Genomic DNA, 13738 nt, shown 5'->3' with positions numbered 1-13738 from the left:
CTTTATGATTACGTTGTCATTGTCATCAACCAGCCACACAAGCAAGGGAATACATAGCAGACAAGAATGCTTTCTAACAAGAACAAAAATGTGAATATAGGAAGGTTTGCATAGAAAATTGTCACACAGCTACAATTACTGTATTGTGGATACACTACGAATCCATCCTTCTTTTTAATATTCCTTGCCAAAGATGTTCTGGCAATACAATTATCTAAAAGAAAAAGCAAAAGACTAAAACCGCCAGACGAGGACGCCAAAAGTACATATCTAAGGTATGTATAGAGCAAACTGACAAATATAAAACTCTTAAATGTCTGCCCTTATTAGAATAACATGTGCTGTGTAAGGGGGACAGTATGAGGGGCTGAAAACAAAATAAGGACTCAAGTGTCCTCTCGAGTGGGCGGGGCTTCCCCCGCCACCCCGCAGTAACTATGTCTCCTTGTTAAAAGTTTTAACAGCCATATCCAGCTTCACTGAAAGCATACTTCTATCAAAAGATGAGGGTTTGTATTCATGTAGGAATAAGAGTATTTCTTTAAGTATATTTAGTTAAAAACATTTACAAATCTAAACCTATGCACTGTGCTCATTAATAATGGAAAAACCATGCTAATGGGATTTTTGGAAAATATGATGAATGCATTAAATTACTTTTTGTTTTAACATTGGTACAGTACACTTACCTATCAGTTTCTTTGCATTTCAGCTTCACTTCAACCTGCCGAGGATTCCCTGTAAGGTCACATATTGTGCCCTCAGAATAAAAATGCGATACGTGTCTCTTTCCCATCTTGTACTGTTTTTCAGGATGCTTTATGGAAAGGGATAATAGAAACTTTAGAGTGTGAAAAAATACTGTCATAGAAAAAATACAGTACAGTAACTTCGCACCTTTAGTCGATAATTGGTTCCAAGAGACCGGACTTAAATATATTTTTTACATAGGTCAGATTTTCATCCTATAAAGCGACATATATTCCCTATTTATGTACTGAATACATAAAACTTGCTATCATTTTATAAAAACAGATACAGTACCTATATTAATAAGCTTCCATGTGAAGTATAGTTCTGTACAGTGCAACACTTTATAGTAATTATACAACACAGAAACTGATCTAAGGTCGGGTAAAACAGAGTAACGTGGATTTTACTTTTGCATTTAATACTTAAAGATGAGTAACGTAAAGTCGGAATTGACATACCGTACGTGAACCAACAAAGATATGCATTACTGTATTGTACTGTTTTTATTATCTAATTACAGCATTTAAACATCCAAACACAATTTTATTGATAAACACAACTTTACACATTGTACATTTTACGAAAATTATCAGTGTAACAACCATTATTATATAATCACAATTGATAAAAAATAATAGTCTTCAATATCTTAAAGAACAGAATTTTAATCATAAAATTTATTACTTTTATATTTGCCAATGTTCATTTTGGTTCTACTTGAAGCTGTATTGATATTTACTCCAAAATAAAAATTTCCTGTTTTCTCCCCTTGGAAAATGTCTCTCCCTTTGGGAACCACCACGCCATCGGGTGGTTGATGGCAACTAATTAGTCGATGATACGACCTACTACTTACAACTTTTTAAGTTCTAAAAGTCAAAAACTCAGTCATTAGTCTCTTGACATCACTAATCAATGGGGAGGAGGGAGACATGTATGTGAACATCAGGTTTAAAGGTCACTCATGAATGGCAGATGCAAGGGACAGTGACAATAGCCAAGCAGGATAGTACCTTAGAGATTGACCATATATACATATGGACAGTGCTTAAGCCCTCTCCACCCAAGCTAGGACTAAGGAGGCCCAAGCAATGGCTGCCGATGACTCAACAGGTAGACTTACAGGCTCACCTAAACTCCACGTCCTCACAAGGATGGTGAGGTTGCAAACACTACCTACAAGATACTACTGAGCTTGAGCAGGACTCGAAGCCCAGTCTGGCAGATCGCCAGGCAGGGACGTTTCCAATAGGTTACAACAACCCTGAGCACAGTAAAAAAATAATACAAATTTTTCAAATAATTTGTATTGTCCTAACTCTAAAATCCGGAGTCATTTAATTGGGGTTTCTCCTGGCGAAGCTAATTACGGCCAGTTGAAGATTTATCAAGGGTCTGGCAGCCTAGTATGTCTGCATCACCCTTCCTCGTACCGTATAGGTTGGTATGATGTTACTCGTGCCCGATACCTCACTCGTGTTCGGCCGCTGAAACGATTGTATGTCAAGTTACTGGCCACCAGTTTTCTGATTTTTCTAAAGATTTGTTTCTCTTTTCTGTTACAGAATGAGTGTGAAACAAAACGAGTTCAAAACTAGTGTGTGTAATGCGTACTTATCCTAATGAGCCACCTATACGTTGATCTTCATCAGTTATGTCCTACACGTCGAGGACATAGATGCTCATCAGAGTCCATGTGTTGTGGTTAGAAAGTGATCATCCTCCCAGTGGGAATGTGCCTAGACGCTGAAAGAGGAAGGCTAAATGCATCTGAGCATCGGGTGAGTATAAAACTGTATATTATCACTGAAATTCAATTTATTTTTATGAAACTCCCCTGATGTTCATAATGCTGATTCACACTGATGGAAGTGAGATAGTTAAGGAAAGCGATGAGGAAGTAACAACCTACATTAATAAATTTATCAACCAATCAAGACTAATTTAAAAAGTAAACTCGAAATCAATACAATTTCTCAGTTGAATTCCAAGTTTATACTCACTATCAACTTTTACAACGAAATCTTATGCAGAATAATAAAATGAACTTTCTCATTCAGAAAAAATCTAGGTATAACTTACAACTAAATTCATGTAAATAAATCACCAGTAAATTTTTATTCATATCATATCTCAAATTTACCACAGCACATATTGACCAGTAAATTTCTAATAAAACCAGGATTCCTTACGATAAAGCTTTGGAAAAACTAATTATGTAAACCACTAAGTCAATTTCAACACTCATTTCCAAAATAATTTCCACATAAAGAGCAATAGCTAAACAACCACTTTGTGAATTCAAACTTTAAGTACTTCCTCTGACTTCAAACTAACTCAGGGTGTGTCATTGAAACCTTCACTATAAACAAGTGACCCAAGAAATCAATTTAGAACTTTTACTCTAAATATATCAGTCCTGTTATCAGACAACTTTATATCTCTCTGACGTATCCCCTCCTTTCCTACCTAAAGAGGGTATGTGACACAGAGTCTAACATCTAGTGTAAAAATAATTGGTCCTGAAACAAGGCAAGGAGATGAAAGCAACTTTCCAGCCCTCAAAATCCCATTACAGGAGACAACCTATAGTCTGTCAAGACGTCTCTCCGATACTAATGTTAATAGCCCATCTGTTAATGGCAAAAAGTAAACCATTATATCTGTGAGATCTTTAAAAGATTTTTTTTTTCTAATCTTTAAACGGAAGACCTTTTAAGAAAGGCATCAATATTTCAAATATTACTGTAGTCCATTTAGACAACTGTAGGGTTTTAATAAGTAAAATGCCACGATATATTTTCAACCCTGAAAAAAATAAGATACAGCACTTAATGAAACTAGCTTCTCAGGTAAGGTCTAAACTTCTATAGCCAACAGATAATTTCTTCTTCCAAAAACCTCAATTTCAAAAAATTATCCAAAATAATTCTCGTCGCTGAACAAATAATAGCTGGAGGCCGGGCGCATTCGATAGACCTCCTTTACATCAGAACATATCCATTGAACTGGTAGGAATCTTTCCCTAGTCAGATAAAAAAAAGGAAATACTTTTCATATCAAAAGGAAATTGAGAAAGAAGGCCATAAACCTACAGTATATGGTTTACTAGTTCTATTGCCACTGGCACAAAGCCTACTATTATCATTATTATTATTATTACTTGCTAAGCTACAACCATAGTTGAAAAAGCTTTATGCTATAAGCCCAAGGGATCCAACAGGAAAAAATAGCCCTAAGAGGAAAGGAAATAAGGAAATAAACTATAAGACAAGTAATGAATAATAATCAAAATAAATTATTTTAAGAACAGTAACAACATTAAAATAATTTTACCCCAAAACCGATAAATCGGTTGGAACTTTTGACTGGGGAAACGTCTGTCTATATCCGAACATAACTTGACAACAAAACGTTTACCCGATTGAGCGGTTTAAAGAATTGATATGAAAATTTTAACCGGGTGTCGCCGGTCACTTGCTTTTGACATTACCCATAGTCATAAAACAAAAAAATTCTGGGTAACGTACCTACAACTATAACGTTAAATAATAAAATAGCATACACGCCAACCTTTGATCACAGCACTGGCAGCATTTTTGCTTGTTCCCCGGTCGCGCTTGCCAGGGCTGTGATCAAAGGTTGGCGTGTATGCTATTTTATTATTTAAAGTTATAGTTGTAGGTACGTTACCCAGAATTTTTTTGTTTTATGACCATGGGTAATGTCAAAAGCAAGCGACCGGCGACACCCGGTTAAAATTTTTATATCAATTCTTTAAACCGCTCAATCGGGTAAACGTTTTGTTGTCAAGTTATGTTCGGATATAGACAGACGTTTCCCCGGTCAAAAGTTCCAACCGATTTATCGGTTTTTGGGTAAAATATCACTCTTTTTTTACGCAAGCGTATAGATTAACTAGTTTATAGTCATATCTTCAAAATGTGAGGTCAAACATGTCTATAACTTATTATTCAGAAGCTGAGAAATAAACGTTGAAAGTTCGCTTAAAGATGTCAGTTTGATGCCTTTTGAAACTTAAGTACGTGACTACAGCCTTCGTGATTACCGCAAAACATTCCCACATAGCCTAATACACAATTTAAAACATAATCTACAAAACCTGAGGTCGAACAGATATCTAGCTCATTCAGAAGCTAAGATTATAGAGTTGAAACTTTGCTAAAAAGCGTCTATCCATGACTCTATATCGAACACCTGAAAGTTGACGTCATTTTTGCTATTTTTTTTGCATATTTCTGACGTCATATTTCACGAACCTTATAAGATAGGGACTTGAAACTTTTAGGATCGTCTAGTTAAATTGAATAGAACTAAATCCTAGAGTTTCAAGCTTATACTATGTCCGGAAAGCACTTTTCTGAAAACCCGGTATTTCTGGTTTACGTAATCGTATATAACAGCACTGGCAGCATTTTTGCTTGTTCCCCGGTCGTGCTTGCCAGCGCTGTGATTCTTTCATAAATACACTATAAAAACCTAAAAAAAAACAAGAAGAAGAGAAATAAGATAGAATAGTGTGCCCGAGTGTGCCCTCAAGCAAGAGAACTCTACCCCAAGACAGTGGAAGACCATGGTACAGAGGCTATGGCACTACACAAGATTAGAGAGGAATGGTTTCATTTTGGAGTGTCATTTTCCTAGAAGAGGTACTTACCTTCTTAGTACCAAAACGTACCCACTGCACCTCATTCCACGACACGCACTCCGGGCACGTGTCCGTTGGAGAACACACTCTACCTCTGCAGGACGAGCAAAGGGAATGCGGATCAACCTCCGGCTTGGATAAGAACGCACCACACGACTTCCCGGTCCTAGACCCAGGACAATGGCGGGGATGCTCCATCACGCACTAACACAACACCGCAAGACACAGGAACGCAATGGGAAGGATAAAAGGATAAGGATCACACGTGGAAACACAAGGGAATGCACAAGGATATCAAGCGAAACCGCGAGAACACAAGGGAGAGCACAGCGATACCAAGTGGGAGACACGCGGGACACAAAGAGTCGCACTGAGAGAGGAGAGCGTCGAGATGATATCACGACGCGACCAAAGAACTTACTGAGGGTCGAGACCCAAGCTAGCACGCGGCCTGACCCGGGATTGGCCTCAGGGCACGTATCCTTCTGCCTGGGGTAGTCCTCACAGAAAACGGAAGTAGGGTAAACTACACAAAACTCTGGTCGGATGTATTTTTCCTAACCATACAAACCTTAGCTATTTACATTGGGTTTACCTTTTCAGCGCAGCTGAAATGACGATCCAATAGTTTTAACGAGGGTTAATTACCCCCCGCGCTAGTTAGCGGGGGTTAGGGGAAGGGTAGCTTGCTACCCCCCCCCCCCCCCCCCCACACACACACACACACCGGTGACTTGCTTCACTTCACTTAGAGGTAGGACTTGACTTGGGGGTCAGGGATGGCGGGCACATATGTGTAAATAGCTAAGGTTTGTATGGTTAGGAAATATACAAATTATCTTCGAATTTGTCATTTGTTCCGTAACCGAAATACAAACCACGCTATTTACATTGGGTGACTTACCCCTTAGGAAGGGTGGAAAGTCCCCAGCCTTACTGACTTCGGCTTGCCCGGGAGCTCAATCTCTCAGTGAGCAGCACTAGAGAAAAGGAGCCCCTGCACCTCACAAGTTCCTAGCATCACTAGGAACGAGTGGCCTACATAAGCAGTGTGTGGAGGAAAGTGTGACTCGTCCTATGAAGTTGACCTTGAGACCTTTAGATAGGAATCTAGGATAGGACGTTCCCAATACCACCTCGTCAGGGTATGGGGACGCAACAGTATTAAGCTTAATACTAGGAGCACAAAGAAGCATGGGTTACCTGCAGAGGTCGAGGTCAGCTATGCGAGGACCAGGATGGTGCTTCCCCAAGAGAGGGGAGAATGAAGAAAGTAGTAAGAGTCAGACATACTCTTTCATTCACGCAGACTAAGACCGGGTAACAACGCCCTCAACCTACTGCTACTTGTCCAAAAAGGAGCCTGAGGTTAGACCAGCTGTTGTGCAGCCACCACAGGGTCGATAGAAAACGTATCGAGGCTCCTGTGGGTCACGTCTTGCAGGTAGTGGGCTGTGAAGGTCGTCTGACGCTTCCAGACCCCAGCTTGAAGTACCTGCATCACAGAGAAGTTTCTCTTGAAGGCCAGGGATCTAGCAACACCCCTGACATCGTGGGCCCTAGGGCGACGTGACGGAGGAGGGTCTGGATTCAAGGCATGGTGGATAACCCTTTGAATCCAAGCTGAGATGGTGTTCCTGGTGACCCTCCTCTTAGTCCTGCCTGTGCTCACAAACAAAGCTCGCACTTGAGGACGGACTGCAGCCGTTCTCTTCAAGTAGTGCCTCAGACACCTCACTGGACATAGTAGCAGCTGGTCTGGGTCGCTTGTTACAGAACGGAGACTCGCGATCCTGAAAGAGTCGAACCGCGAATCCGGCACTCCAGGATTCTGAGTCTTGGCAACAAACTCAGGGACGAACCTGAACGTTACCTCCCCCCATCCCCTTGAATGGGCGATGTCGTACGAGAGACCATGAAGTTCACTAACCCGCTTGGCCGAAGCCAAAGCGAGTAGGAAAGCCGTCTTCCAAGACAGGTGGCGATCGGAGGCCTGGCGTAATGGTTCGAAGGGAGGTCTCTTAAGAGACCTGAGGACTCGAACCACGTTCCAAGGAGGAGGTCTCACTTCCGACTGGAGGCAGGTAAGCTCATAGCTACGTATGAGTAAAGAGAGTTCTAGCGATGAAGAAATATCCACGCCCTTCAGCCTGAAGGCCAAGCTTAAGGCTGAGCGATAGCCTTTCACTGCCGAGACAGAAAGGCGCATTTCTTCCCGCAGATAAACGAGGAAGTCCGCTATTGCTGGAATAGTGGCATCGAGTGGAGAGAGACCCCTCCCACGACACCAGCCACAAAAGACTCTCCACTTTGCTTGGTAGACTCCTCAGAGGACCTTCGCAGGTGCCGAGACATTCTCTCCGCAACCTGTTGCGAAAAGCCTCTCTCCGTGAGGAGACCCTGCATAGTCTCCAGGCGTGAAGCCGAAGCGAGGCTACGGCCTTGTGAGGGACGCCGGAGTGGGGTTGTCTGAGAAGCTCGTGTCATGGAGGAAGTTCCCTCGGGAGCTCCGTCAGGAGCTGCAGAAGGTCCGGGAACCATTCCGCGTGATGCCATAGCGGAGCTACCAGTCATCAAACAGTTGACCGATAGTCTGGTCCTGTTGAGCACCCTTCTCATCAGACAGAACGGTGGGAAGGCGTACACGCCGATGTTGTCCCACCGTTGCTGGAAAGCATCTTGCCAGAGTGCCTTGGGGTCCGGGACTGGGGAGCAGTACAGGGGCAGCTTGAAGTTCAACGCTGTCGCGAACAAGTCCACAGTCGAGGAACCCCACAAAGTCAGGACTTTGTTGGCTATCTGAGGATCCAAAGACCACTCGGTACTCACTATCTGCGAGGCCCTGCTCAGACTGTCGGCGAGCACATTCCTCTTGCCAGGAATGAAGCGAGCTGATAGTGTTATCTAGTGGATTTCGGTCCACCTCAGAATCTCTACTGCAAGATGGGATAGCTGCTGCGAAAAAGTGCCTCCCTGCTTGTTGATATAAGCCACTACCGTGGTGTTGTCGCTCATCACCACCACGGAGTGACCCGCCAGGGACCGTTGGAACTGCTGAAGAGCCAGAAAGACGGCCTTCAATTCTAGCAGGTTGATGTGTAGGCACTTTTCTGATTCTGACCAAAGGCCTGAGGCCCTCTGGTTCAGAACGTGCGCCCCCCACCCTTCTTTTGACGCGTCCGAAAACAGAGTCAATTCCAGGGGGAGGACGAGAAGACTCACTCCCTTCCGCAGGTTCTCGTCGACCACCCACCACCGCAAGTCCGTCTGTTCCAAAGACCCCATCGGGATCAGAATGTCCGGAGAATCGGATCCTTGATTCCACCGGGACTTGAGCCGCCACTGTAGGGATCTCATCCTGAGGCGGCTGTTTGGAACCAGACGAGCCAGGGAGGATAGGTGACCTAAGAGACGCAAGCACGACTGGGCGGGGAGCTCTTCTCGCCTGAGGAAGGGTTCCGCCACCCTCCTCAGCCTTGCTATCCGGTCGTCTGTGGAGATTGGTGTCTATTAGCATGCCTAGATAAACCAGTCGTTGGGACGGCTGCAGAGAGGACTTCTCGAGGTTTACCACGATCCCCAGATCCTGGCAAAGATCCAGAAGCCTGTCTCGGTGCCGAAGAAGGGTCGACTCCGAGTCTGCTAGGATCAGCCAATCGTCCAGATAACGAAGGAGACGAATGCCGTTCCTGTGCGCCCAAGATGAAATCAGGGTGAACACTCTGGTGAACACCTGAGCTGTGGAGAGACCGAAACACAGCACCTTGAACTGGTAGATCTTGTCGTCTAGGCAGAATCTCAGGTACTTCATGGAAGACGGATGGATTGGGATCTGGAAGTACGCGTCCTTTAGATCCAGTGTGCACATGAAGTCTTGTGGTCTCACCGCAAGTCTGATCGTGTCTGCTGTCTCCATGCTGAACAGGGTTTGTTTGACAAACCCGTTCAGAGCTGAGAGGTCGATGACAAGTCTCCAGCCCGAAGGGCCAGCCCCTTTGCCGACCCCGTGGCATAGGACCTCAACGACACTGGATTCGCTGTCAGGGGAGGTTGAGATGTTGTGAACGGGACGCGATAGCCTTGGCCGATCACTGAGACCTTCCAAGCATCGGCCCCGTGTTGCTGCCACCTGCGGACGCAACGATGAAGGCATCCCCCCACAGGTGGACACGCAGGGGGACTGCCACCCCTAGGGCTTGCGGCCGCGGCCGCTACCCCTAGGAGTCTTGCCTCCCCTGGAGGACTTGCCGCCCCTCTTGACCTTGGCTGGAAAGGGCTGGGGCTTAGACACCACCTTCTTAACTGCCGGTGCCTGCTTCGGAGCCTTACGAGGCTGCTGCTGCTGTTGCGGCGGAGCTGAAGGCTTATAGGGCCGAGCTGTAAGGGCCCTATGGAGGAGGGAGTCCGTGCTGGATTTCCTCCACCTCTCAGCCGTTCGCTCCATGTCCTGAGGCTCAAACAGGTTCTCCCCAAGAAGGGAAGCATGTCTGAGCCTACACACATCCACGGCGGGGACCTTCGGATGGAATCTCTCGGTCACTGCATCGCGCCGCTTCAACACCGAGTTGGCCCACAGGGTGGTGACCTGGTGCGCCAAAAACTCGATAGAGCGGGTGCCCGAGAGTAAGAAGGTCTCCAGGGCCTTCCTATTGGTCTCCTTAGACAAGTCCTCGGAGCGCAATAGGATGCCCAGAGTTCCTAGCCAAAAGTCCAGCAACGAAGTGGCCTGCATGGCACACTTCGCGACCTTTTCATGGCTAAGGATCTCTGCCGCCGAGAACGACACCTGCCGGGCAGAGAGCTTCTCAAGGGGAACTCCCTTCGCCAGCTCCTCCACGGAGTGATGGAGAGGAAGAGCGAGACTGGACTCACCCAAGATCTCAAAATACCTCCTCTGCTGAAGACGAGGAGGAGGGATGAGCTTGTTCCCGGCAGAGGAACAACTGGAGGAGGCAAGAATCGCGAGCTGAGCGTTGGCTCTGGCTCTGGCACTCTTCAGACCCCGAGACCAGGGCAGAGCCGCACTGGACTTAGGGGCCTTCCAAACGTCAAACACTTCATCCAAGATAGTGTCCTTGCCTTCACGGGGGGCGATCACGGGGTCCATAAGCCTGTTAAGTTGCCTTATCAGGCTCAGGACCTGCCAGAAGGCATGTTCGGATTCCTGCTGATATCCTCCTTGCGGGCTGGCAGCTAAGTCTCCTGTCCCCGGAATCTCTTCCTGGGGTGAAGCGTGGACGTTCCCCCGGGGAGCCGCGGGTTCCTGGCGAATCCTCGAAGATGATTTCGGGACGGTCTTGGAGTCCTTGGATTCCCTCCTGGGAGGGATACAGGATCCCAACAAAGAGGTTCGAAGAGCCCCTTCCGCACGAGACGACTCTCCTCCATGAAGAGAAGGCTCCCCCCTTGGTGCCGAGGGGAAGACTACCGCTTCACTGGACTCACCCGAGGACGGAAAAGCCTCGTCCACGGGAGAAGGAGAAAACGCTCGAGCAGGAGAAGGGGGCTTCGCGACAGACCTCTTGGGAACCACCTTCGCCCTGGGGGAAGTTACCACGAAGTCCACTCCTCTCTTTCTCTTCAGCGTAGGAGAGGCAGCCGTTGGTTTGCTGCCCTGAGGGCGAGAGCTGGTTTAATTACCCTCACTAACGCCCGCATCAGAGGACCAAACCAAGTCTGTTGCTCCACGGACACAGAGTCCGAAATCCTCGCTGTAGGAAAAGGGATCGGGCGATCCTTTGGAGTGGACACCACAGCACCTGCCTGAAAAGAAGGGGGGGAAGAAAGACGCACTAACCTCTCCGCAGTGTCTTCCCTGTCCTGCACAACAGTCCTGCGTTTGGATGGAGGCGATCCCGAGTGCTGTCTGGAAACACGCGTTCCTGCTGCTACCACTGGCTGCGAAATTCGCCGCGAACGATGGTCGCGCGAAGGCGAACGGTCGCGCGGGTGTGTAGGCGAACGGTCGCGCAGGCGCGTAGGCGAGCGGTCGCGCAGGCGAGTGATCGCGCGGGCGCGCAGGCGAGCGGTCGCGAGGGCGCGCAGACGAGCGGTCGCGAGGGCGCGCAGGCGACTGGGCGCGAGGGCGTACAGGCGGACGAGCGCGTGGCCGAGTCGGCGAACGAATGCGTTGGCGCGATGGCGAGGGAACGCGTTGCCGCGTGGGCGAGTGAGAACGCTCTGAAGATCGCTGGCGACGTAGGTCAGGAGACCTGTAGCGCGAGGGAGAGCGATTGCGAGCAGGCGATCGGTGGTGAGCTGGCGAACGCTGGCGCGCAGGTGAGCGATGACGCGTTGGCGAGCGATAGCGCGCAGGACGCACAGGTGAAAGATCGCGCAATGGCGAGCTAGCAGAGGGCGAACCATGTCCTTCCAGAATCTCTGGCCGACGACGCATTGGAGACCGCGTGCGCGCAGGCTGTAAGTCACGCGGGCGGTCCGGAGATCGCCGATGATCAGGTGATCGTTGACGCGTAAGAGAACGCTGACGAGCAGGCGATACTAGGATCGTCTGTGAACGCTGGCGAGCAGGTGATCGCTGGCGAGCAGGTGATCGCTGGCGAGCAGGTGATCGCTGGCGAGCAGGTGATCGCTGGCGAGCAGGTGATCGCTGGCGAGCAAGGGGGCGACGCGTGAAATCCTGTGAAGGAGCAGGTGGCGCGGCGCGTTCACTAACAGGAACAGGAAGACCGTAGGCGCGTGGGCGAACATGTGCTTTAGAAACACGCTCTGGAGAACGCGGACGATGTTGAGTAGAAACAAGATGAGGATCGCGAGAGAGCTCAGGAGACTGATGGCGCGCAGAGTGCCCAACAGGGACTGCAGGATGTTCAGAGACCACAGAGGAGCGCTGGCGAGCAAGAGGGCGATGATCCTCAAAATAGTGCTGACGAACAGGAGAGCGCTGACGATCAGAAGAGCGCTGACGAGCAGGAGAGCGCCTGTGCGCTAACACTGCAGAAAGGCGAGCAGGGGAACGCTGGCGCGCTGAGCGCTCTTCAGGAACCACAGGATGGAGGATGTCCTCAGGAGAGCGCTGACGAGAAGGAGGGCGAACATCAGGAGAGCGCCGGCGAGCAGGTGAGCGCTGACGAGCAGGAGAGCATTGACGAGCAGGAGAGCGCTGACGAGCAGGAGAGCGCCTGTGCGCTAACGCTGCATGTGAAAGGGAAGAATCCCTTTGCCCCGAAGGGACCGTTGCCCGTCGGGTGACGAGGTCCCCAGAAGGTGAAGTTCTAGCAGGAGTAGGAGACCGGTCAGCAGAGAGGTCCAAAGGAGCAGGAGCTGTAGGCTGAGTACGACGAGGAGAGTCCCCTTCGGAGGAAGAAGATCCAAAAAGGCGCCTCTTAACCCCCTTATAAGGGGATGGGAGGCCCTTGCGACACAGCGGACGGTGAGCCTTACGGCGAAGGCGGCCACGGGGAAGATCATCAGGACCATCAGTCCTCCGAAGGGGAGTCTCAGTCAAGGCACTCCCCTTAGAGGGAAGCTGAACAGCAGAAGAGCCCGTAGGACTCACTTCCCCCTTCGAAGGATGTACGGAAGGGGGAGGAGAGCCGTCAGCACCAACATCCTCAACTGCACCTGCAGAGGATTGCCCCGCCCCGTCGGAGGCCTCTGCCACCACGACGTCGACGATAGACAGAGGGTCTACCTCTGCTACCGCCGGAGACTGCTTAACGGCGGCCCCCAACGAGACAAGGTCAATCAAGGCAACCCTGGAGGGCAAGCCCTTAAGCCCCAGGGAAGCCCAAATCTGTAAAAGATCATCATTAGACAACGAATTATCAATAACCTCCCCCGGAGGAGGAGGGGGAACCGTCCCGCTATGGGAGGCGACGCCCTCTCCCCCCACCCAAGGTCGGGAAACAGAACTAGGGCCTGCGCTACCACTCGGCCGACTCTCCTTAGGAGCCGGACAAGGGGGAGCTTCGGAGGAGGTTTGGGCGACGAAAGAAGAGTCCCGAGAACCCTCCTCCTTCAAGGCAACCCCCGAAGGAGAACGGTCTCTCTTGGACTTCTTCTTACGTCGGCGGCCAAACATCTCCCACTGGGAGGCAGACCACTCCCTACACTCACTACACGTTTTCCTGGTCACACCGTCGGCCCCGACACTGAGGGCAAAGGGTGTGAGGATCCGTATCCAAGGCCGACATAAAGGTCCCACAAGGGCGGCCGGCAACACCAGGGCACGTACGCATAGCAAAGATAAAGGTGGTCAACTTCAAACACACACACAAGCTGTAGAGAAAAAGCAGAAAAAAGATTAAAGGCTGTCAACGAAGACGATGGACAGACACGTCTGTTCATCGCCGA

The 13738-nt window shown here is 48.7% G+C and overlaps 1 protein-coding gene across 1 annotated transcript in view; it reads right to left on the bottom strand.

Moving 5' to 3' along the window:
• LOC137614339 (endoplasmic reticulum lectin 1-like) overlaps positions 1 to 13738 on the bottom strand; it is a 98553-nt gene that overhangs the window by 26436 nt on the left and 58379 nt on the right. The window contains exon 9 of the mRNA XM_068344109.1: positions 690 to 817. Coding sequence (XP_068200210.1) covers positions 690 to 817 — 128 coding nt within the window. The remainder of the gene's footprint in view (positions 1 to 689; positions 818 to 13738) is intronic.

This window comes from Palaemon carinicauda, chromosome 20 (genome assembly GCF_036898095.1).
Source record: "Palaemon carinicauda isolate YSFRI2023 chromosome 20, ASM3689809v2, whole genome shotgun sequence".
NCBI classification, from domain to species: Eukaryota; Metazoa; Arthropoda; class Malacostraca; order Decapoda; family Palaemonidae; genus Palaemon; species Palaemon carinicauda.
This window is presented reverse-complemented; position numbering and strand designations above follow the sequence as displayed.